We start from the raw sequence: 8,779 nt of genomic DNA, 5'->3' as shown, positions 1-8,779 counted from the left end.
TGCCCCTCAGTCCTTCCGGGTTGGCGGGCTCGGGCCCGCCCCCGCCCCGCCCCGCCCCAAGGTCGGTCGGAGCCGCGGCGGCGGCACCGCGGGAGAGAGCGAGGTGTCGTGCGGGGCTGTGGCGGTGCGTGTGCGGAACTGCTTGTGGAGCTCCGGGCGGGGCGTGTGCGGGGCTCCGGGCGGGGCGTGTTCGCGGCGTCGTGTTCGCGGCGTCGTGTTCGCGGCGTCGTGAGGGGCTGTGTCGGCATCGCCGCGTTCTGCCCGTGCGTGCGGGGGCCAGCCGCTGGTGGGGAGAAGGCAGCGGTGTCCCGCTGTCGGGGGAAAGGGAGGGAGGGAGTGTGGCAGGACGGGCGCGCGGAAGGAAGGACGCGGGGGGAGGCAGGTGGCCCGGGGAGCGGCCTCCGAGCGCAGGAAGCGGGAGGTGGCGGCTGCGGGCTGTCCCGCGAGTGGGGACAGTGCGTGGCGGGGGACGAGCCGCCTGCCCAAGGTCATTCGGTGGCCGCGGGCTATAAATAGCGGCGGGAGAGAGAAGGGGCCGCTGCCGCGGGGGCCCGGCGGGATTCCGGGGGAAGAGCACATTCCCGGCTCCCCTGCCCGCTGCCCGGCTGTCCCGCCCCGAGTGCGTGCTCTGCTGAGCCTCCCGGACGCCTGCAAGCTATGTCCCGCCCAGGGTGACTCCTGCGGGAGCTCTGGCAGGGATTGGAGCCGTTTGTTTGGCGCCTTGGGGCGCCGCGGTTTTCCCGTGCCACGGTTCCTGTTTTCGAGCAACGGCGTAAAGAGAAAATGGCCTTGAGTCGCAGAAATGCCATCCCCAGGTCGGCTCGTCACGGCAGCTGTTTTGGTTAAGAGCTGTCTTACTTAATTTGGAAAAAAAATTGATTGTGTTTCCTAGCCAGAAAGATAAAGGTGGTGAGGAGTGATTGTCTCTAGGCTACTGGCAGTCGACTGGCCCTAAACCTGCTGCGTTTACATGCCTTCTGCCCAGTGTCATTAATAACTCTTGATTTGTTTTCACATTTGCCCCAGGGATTCCATACGTGGCAAGGAATTTGTTGTGAAGTCTGGGTGCAATGGCGAGCCTTCTGCGTGTCACTGTCAGTGGGTGCTCAGCTCCTGTTTTTGGCAATGTGTTCTCACCAAAGGCGTGTTCCGCAAAGATTCCATGTTTGCGAATGTTTAGAACCCACCAGGTGCTTGGGTCTCAGGCAGCTCCAAAGCCAGGTAAATTGATTAAAGTACTGTAAATAATCTTTTATTTTAAAACATGCATATAAATTCTTTCTTTTTTTTTTCTTTCTTTCAGATCTGCATTAGTACAGAAAAGACTTAAAATAGAAAGAACACTCTTAAATCATGTCAGCAGCATACTTGAGTCAGTTGCAGCACAATTTTAGACTGGCTTTATAGGACTTATGCAGAAGGTGTTTGTGTTTATTATGGATACTTTGGATCCAAATAGTTTTTGTGGGTAGAGTGTCCAAGCTCCTGCTAATACTTTCCCTGCTTGAAGGAAGTATTTAAATAAATGCTTTTCTTAGTAAAAGCCTGAGTTCCCCATGAGTTTTAGTAGTTTTGGTAGTGCAGCTCTTTGTAAGTACATGAGAGAAAATACAGACCTCACAAAGAGAGCATCTGCAAGCATAAGTATATGTGGACATTATTATCCCATCTGAAAAAAACTTCTTTGTTTAGGAAACACTTACATTGTATCACTTTGAAAAACTATTGATCTGTATCTTCATGTATAGGGTTTGTTAGTGTATTTGCACAAATTGCATTTCAGCAGATAATGGACAAGTTCAGGTATTTTCAGGAAAAAAAAACCTGGGAAAGGGGCACCCTTGTTTCCAGTTTCTAATATGAGCCTAATATATGAAGATCAGAACTGACAATTTTTTTCTCTATTCTATGCTATGCATAACCTGATAGTTGGAAGACAGGTCTTTCGTTTTTCTTCAGCACCCAGTAATTTGTCCCCCTGGCAACATATATAGGGAAAATTCTTTAAGAGAAAAAGAAACAGAAGGAGAACTCCTAAAACCCCAACACTGAAGAATACATAAAGCAGGTTTAATGCTATTTTTGCCCATTAATACTGCATGGGTCATGTCTCCCTTGGAATTTAGAGACCCTGCTTCAGCGCAGATCTAGAATCTTGTTCCGCAAAACGTGAATGTGGAGAGTTGGACTGATTGCACACATGATGTTTGGGTCTTCCAAATGTAGACAGTAGGTAACTGCATTAGATACTTGAGAGTATTAGGAAAGTAGTGTTGTTGGAAATAGAAGTGTCTGGTTGTGAAAACATGGGACACAAAAGTAGCATGAAATAGCTCTGAGAAGCCTGTGTTGCATAGAATTTGTGGCAATACTAACAGTGAATGGTGCATTTTGTGGTCCTTTCAACTTGGTGACTGAAGATTTTGGAAGTTCTGAAGAAATGTGATGAGAGGAAGTTTCTTTACTCTGAGGGCTCCTGATAAATCTGTATCACAGTTGCGTGATGAAACCAGAATTTTTTTGATAGATTTGCAATGCTCCAAATTTTTTTTTCCATGTTAAATATCTGAATGAAAGAGACATCTGTCAGTCTTGATATGGCAGATTGTCCCTTGGTTGGGAGTGTAAACTGGAGCATAGGAAACTAGGTTCAAAGTTCTTTCTCAAATATCCCAGGTAAGTGTCCTTGTTTGAGTTTGGAATCAATTTTGTATTTGATTTTGACCACAAATTTCATCTTGAAGCTGAAGAATCTCTACAGTTTTACTGAAATTGGTATGCTACTCTGTGTGTGTGAATTTTCTTGTTTTTAAGAATCACTTTTGAAAAATTTTTCCACAAGGATGGAGAATTCTGATTAGTGTCATGTGTTTAAACATTCAGTGCTACCCTTTCAGATCTGTTGTGTGGAAGCCCTTATTTGGGGATTAGTAGTATTCATGAAATGCAGTTATTCAGTATGGGGAATTACAAGTTTGGTAGTCTTTTGGTTAATAATTAAGCTGTCCTTGTAGTATGCTTTGGTAACATGTGATTTGTCATTCAGTAGAGGACAAATCAAGGATAAAACAGCAATTTAATGACAAATTAGAAGCAGGGCTATTGCTTTTATTTACTTTTTAAGTGCTCTTGAATCAAAATGTAACAGATACAAACTAACTGTGTTTTATTCTTTCAGAAATTATCTTTGATTATAGTAACACTTGGTAAAATCACTGTATCGCTAAGAAGAGTAAGTTTTCTGAAAAGACTAGTGTCACAGTGATTCTTCTTAAGGCTGTAGTTATTATTTTTCTTGTCTCAGATTAGCTTTCTTTCCATCCAGGCTGTGTTATGTACAAGAGTAATAGCTGCTTGAGGAGAAGAGATATGGAGTCAGCTGAGAAGTAAACTTGGAAGATGGATAATTTTCGTACTGCTAGCTGTTTTGCTGCTGCTTGCTTATTAGAAACATAGGAACTTTGATATAGGAGTAAACAAGTATTCCCATAACTTGTCCCAGATAGTGACTATGACCAGGTGCTTCAGAAACAGGTATAAAACTTTCTGAAGCCATGGGAAAGGTGCATATGGAGTGACTGACTCTGAGCTTCCCAGTATACTTCCAGATTGGTTTGTCCTACAGCTCTGTGACTTTTACCCCTTTCTATTTTGGGATTTTTAATATCCTTTTTATTTTGATATTTATTTCTTAAAATTTCCTGGTTTTTTTCTAAACCTATAACAGTTCATTTTCAATTAATTCTCTAGGTAAGCATTATGTTATTTATAAAGAAGAAATATTCTCCTTTAATTTCATTTTGGGTTTTTTTTTTTTTTTAATTCCTTGCTTATGTAATAGGAGGGATCAGGTGTTCGTTTAATCTTCTGTACCATTTTTTTTTTTTCTTTTTGCCAACATCATATTGCTGTTCTTCGGAATATGTCCTCATCTTCAGAACAGGTGAGATGGTTTGTTTAAAGGTTATCAGAGTAAATAAAAAATAGGCAGGTTATGTATCCTGTTTTCAATCCCCGAACATATTGCATATAGTCAAAACTTCTTTACCTTTTCCCTAAGTCACTCTCTAACACTTATTGATACTATTTCGTTGCAGACTACTTCCCGAAGTCAGGTTAAGGAGGTAAAAACCTGTATTTTTTTGCTGTAGTTTTAACGTAGAATCTTGTGTAAGATTCTTGTAGATAGAAGTTACACGGAGAAAGTCACTGTTATAGTTTTGTTTACTTGAAGTTTGAATATGTCCTCATTACACAGTTAGCACTATGGTAAGGGAATGAGAGAGTGGCTTCTTACTAGTTTTTCTAAATTCTGAATTTTGTATATACCACAGCATTTCACTGGAATCTATATTCCATTCTAAGACCTGTGGAATTTAATGATTCTACTTCTGATAGTGGCAGAATCTAAGTACTGTGTATATTCTACTCAATATATTAAAAAACTTCATGACTTTAAAAGGTGCTCCAGGTATGTGTATATCAGTCAGTATTTGGAAGATGTCCATGATGTTGTAAAGCAGTAAGTCACTAAAACATACTCAAGGCAGTTCTTAAAGAGATTATCTGACATGAAGGATTAGAAAGGCAGCTTGTAGGCTTCACACTCTCCTGTAACTTTAAACCCCTGGCAAGGATAGCAAATGAGCTTCCTCAAAATAAAACCTAAATCAAGGTCCTAAATTTATAATCGTAGATTTCAATCTTTCAAAACTATTGACTTCGATGAAATTGCTGAATTCAAGAAACCAAATCTGTGTTAATTACAAAGCTTCCTCCTGCCGGAGTATTCGTCATACCGTGTTGTGTGTGTCGGGGCAGACAGGCAGCTGGGACAGCCACAAACTCATGTCTAGAATGCAAAGAGTAAATTTATTTCCATTACTTCGCCAACGGGGTATTGCTGAAGCAGCACCCAAGTGGAGGAAAACAAGCGGAGACACAGGCACCAGTAAATCATCACAGGCCTGCTGTTCACATAGGCTTATCAAGAGTTATTTCCAGCTGAAAGGGAGCTTTGCAATCCTCCTTGCCTGTGTGCTGCTTTTTAACCCTTTCTTCCCAAGACCTGTACTGAAGTTTTAAGATAGATCTTTGTTTTTGAGCTGTAGACATCTGCTCCATTCTGGTGCTGAATCATGTGGAAGCTCAGGGCAGTCTACTTGAAAAATGTCCTATACCTGCTCTAGCTAAAAGCTGGCAAACTGACAGCTTGCTTATGTATTCATTTGCTTCTGTGTTTATGGATTACTGGAGGTCTGGTAGTGGGACAGAGAAGAAAAGAAGGTGAGGCAAATGAGACTTGTTGGATATTTATCTTGGATTTTATCTCCCAGAGCATTGGAGAAGAGCATGTTCCTCAGTACTGGTCTGTGATCATTCTGTTTATTAAATAAGGTGCAAATACTGTCTATCTGAAAAAGTTGTACTAATTTTTATTGCATGCAAGATATACCAATAAAGAAAGAAGTAAGGAATGAGGAAACACATCTGGCATCTAGTGAGTGTATATTCCTGTCCTGTTACTCCTAGCCATTTGCTTTTCTATTCTGATATTCCACTCAAAAGCAAATGAGCAAAAGGAAATCAGAAGCATCTATTGTCATTTGAACCTTAGGAGCTAAAAAAAGATTAATTTATTTGCTTGAGAAAAATAAAAGCTTTAGTAAAATGTCTGTATGCCTTTAGATTTGCAGTTATCTATTTCCTTTATGCTATAATTTATTCGTCCCCTCCTTTGTTCCCCCTTCCCCCCCTGCCTTTTCCCCTTGTTTTTCCCTTCTCCTATTTTCCCCCATGTTTCTCCCCTCCTTTCCTCCCCTTTGGCATTCTTGTGCTACAAAAACTTTCAAAAGGAGAAAGGGAAGGTAGGACTCCAGTTCTTAACTTTTCTCAGTGCTTTTTGCATTCTATCCTACCCTAGAGTTACTTCCTCTGAAATTCTGATTGGTCTCTGTTATCCTAACAAATTTCAATCTTCTAGGTTTCATTCCTGCTTCTAAAAGACAAGAGAGCTCATTTCCACCGAGTTGATTTAGTGAAAATCAGAAGCAGGAGTTTATTGTGTAGTAATTAGAAGAGATGAGGAGAAAAGTGTCTTCAAATGACGAGGGTAATTTGAGTGGCAGCAACAGTTACCACAGCTGGTAACAAGTGGTTAGTCCTGCTGTGGTAGGTATGGCCTGAGTTGCACGGTGATGTTTAGATTTGGTGTATGCTGGTGAAACAAATCGTTGCAAAGCTCTGTTACCTTTGTGGGTCTGTTGTTTTAGATGTGCATTTTTGCTCCTGTTGTGACTTTATGTTCTTTTAATGTATGTTTTTCTGAATTTGTTGTCTTATGATTAAAACATTTTAAATGTTCTCCAACATATAAAACATCAAAAACACTTCTATCTTCAAACTATTTGTTGTTATTTTATTAGTTAAATTTCAAAAACAAAGCTAAACCAAAACAAAAGTAAAAGTAATTAGAATAATAGAATCACTAAGGTTGGAGAGGAACTCTAAAATCAAGTCCAGCCTCCAGCCTTTGACTGAACACCACCTCCTCAACTAAACCATAGCACTAAATGCCACATCAGTCATTTCTTGAACACTTCCAGGGATGGTGAATTGCTCACCTCCCTTGAGCAAGCCATTCCAGTGCTTAACCACCCTTTCAGTGAAGAAGTTCTTCCTGGTGTCCAACCTGAACCTGCTGTGGCTCAGTAAAACCTTCCCTGGTACAGCAACTGGAAGTAATGAACTTCTTTGTCTGGTGATCTTTCATTCTGTCTTGTTGGATGTGTTCAATTTTTTTTTTTTTTTTAATGAGTTAGTAGGCTGAGAAGTACAGGTAGGTATTTAAGTACCAGTTCTTAGCAACTATACTGTTTTTTCAGAACATAATAAGTTGACAGTATCTTGAAAGTTTCAAACTAAAAATATTTTCAGATTGTCAGCTTTAAGCACATTGTAGTACAAATGCAATTTCATAGGTAATTATTTTGGTATTTTAAATCTAAATCTAGTTCCTCAAAGCTCTGATACTGTAGTATGTTTTTTGCTTTTTTTCGCTTGTTTATTTGCCTGGTACAATTTTTTGTAGCACAATACATAGTATTGGTGGACAATTCAAAAGCAGATTTGTAATTTAAAACAAGTGTGTCATGAACGTCCTCCCCTTTTTAAGGTTTGGGGTTTCTTTGGTGGTTTTTGCTGTTGTTGTTGCTTGGTCATTAATATAAGTGACTGCTTAGACTGCTGAAATTATAGTTCATTAATATATATGTGCTGTAAATGTCTTGCATAGTAATGTCACAATCCAGGTTTAAATTCTGGATAGATGTCAGTGAAAGCTGGTACAGGATTCATCCTACGTGTCAGATTGCATGCTGTCAGTGTAATTGAAGCAGTGTGATAGTTTTATGTATGATTATTCTGCTTGAGCCTGTGTATTCATAAATAATGTATTTAAACACTTGTTTGGATCAGAGAACTTTAACTCCCAAATATTAGGCTGAAGGCCCCCAAATTGTACTCAAACGAAGTTAGATGTTTGTAATTTGAAAACTTTAACTAAAACATAAATTTCAGCTTCAGCAGTTTCCTGGTGTTACTTAGTGGAGCTTTGAACAAGTTAAAACAAGGAAATAACTTTGAAGAGAAATATTTTTGAAGAAACTAGTAGATGGATATTCCATTATTCTTCAACTACTACTGAATTAAAGTTTTTCATTTCTGTGGCAACTTTTAGAGTAGCTTATTGATGTACTTATGCCTTTCAATGTCCTTTGTGCGTATGTTGCATTCAGTCACAGTGATTCGATGTAATTTGATATACATTACAAACTGTAATGTATATTACAGCTGTAATTTGATATACATTACGTGCATACTCAGTTAAAATGCAGTTTCACTGTTCAAGCTCATTTATTTCTTTCTTCACAATAATGTGGAAGTGACTAGAGAGGGATTTAAATTCAGACCTGAGGTACAATGTGTTATCACCAGAACACCAGGTATTGTGTAAATCAGAATGCCAGTTACACAACCAGGACTGTGTAAACACCGATGGGTATAAACTGCACCAAACACTTGTTACTGCTTGTGTGGCTGATTGTGCTGACCTGCTGATTGCTGAAAGAACAAGGATGTCTAGGAAGAAGGTGTAATTTAAGGAAATGTAAATGACATTCCTAGAAAATAGCATTCTGCTTCCTCTTCCCTTAGGAGGGAGAACTGCTAACTGTGACATGTCTGCATGTGTCTGTACAACATTGAAGAGTGTCCCTTATATCAGTTAATTAGTGTTTAGTACAACTAATGCTGTCTTATCTGCCACTCTTACAGGAATTCCTTATAAACAGCTGACTGTAGGTGTCCCCAAGGAGATATTTGAGAATGAGAAGAGAGTGGCTCTATCACCAGCTGGAGTTCAAGCCTTGGTTAAACAAGGCTTCAATGTTGTGGTGGAATCTGGTGCTGGAGAAGCTTCCAAATTTTCTGATGACCATTACAGACAAGTTGGAGCAAAAATCCAGGGAACCAAGGAAGTTCTGGCTTCTGATTTAATTGTGAAAGTAATTGCTTTATTAGTATATTTCCTATTACATTGTTTTTGGAGAAATGTATAGGTAATTTTTTTCTGATAATCTGTGGAAAGTTCAGTAAATAAGGTTCCTTAAAGTAACATTTTCCATTTTGAGTTCTGATTCAAGTTTTGTATTTTTTTTAGTAGTTCAGGTGTGCACCTCCACTAAAAAAAAAGTAAATGACAGCGTTGAAAAAACTGTGG

The 8,779-nt window shown here is 39.9% G+C and overlaps 1 protein-coding gene across 6 annotated transcripts in view; it reads left to right on the top strand.

The window, feature by feature from the left end:
* The first annotated feature begins 39 nt into the window (after window positions 1-39).
* NNT (nicotinamide nucleotide transhydrogenase) overlaps window positions 40-8,779 on the top strand; it is a 43,785-nt gene continuing 35,045 nt past the window's right edge. Inside the window, exons 1-3 of one of the 6 annotated variants that reach the window (XM_082301567.1) lie at window positions 40-124; window positions 1,027-1,221; window positions 8,335-8,564. In XM_082301567.1, coding sequence (XP_082157693.1) covers window positions 1,071-1,221; window positions 8,335-8,564 — 381 coding nt within the window. In that variant the 5' untranslated portion in view covers window positions 40-124; window positions 1,027-1,070. Of the gene's footprint in view, window positions 125-1,026; window positions 6,113-8,334; window positions 8,565-8,779 lie in introns of those variants that run through there. The other 5 variants (XM_082301568.1, XM_082301572.1, XM_082301571.1 and 2 more) reach the window with 5 other exon arrangements.

The sequence above is a fragment of the Coloeus monedula genome (genome assembly GCF_965178545.1).
Source record: "Coloeus monedula genome assembly, chromosome: Z".
In the NCBI taxonomy this organism is placed as follows: domain Eukaryota; kingdom Metazoa; phylum Chordata; class Aves; order Passeriformes; family Corvidae; genus Coloeus; species Coloeus monedula.
The sequence above is the reverse complement of the archived record's forward strand: the minus strand, read 5'-3'. Positions and strand labels throughout refer to the sequence as shown.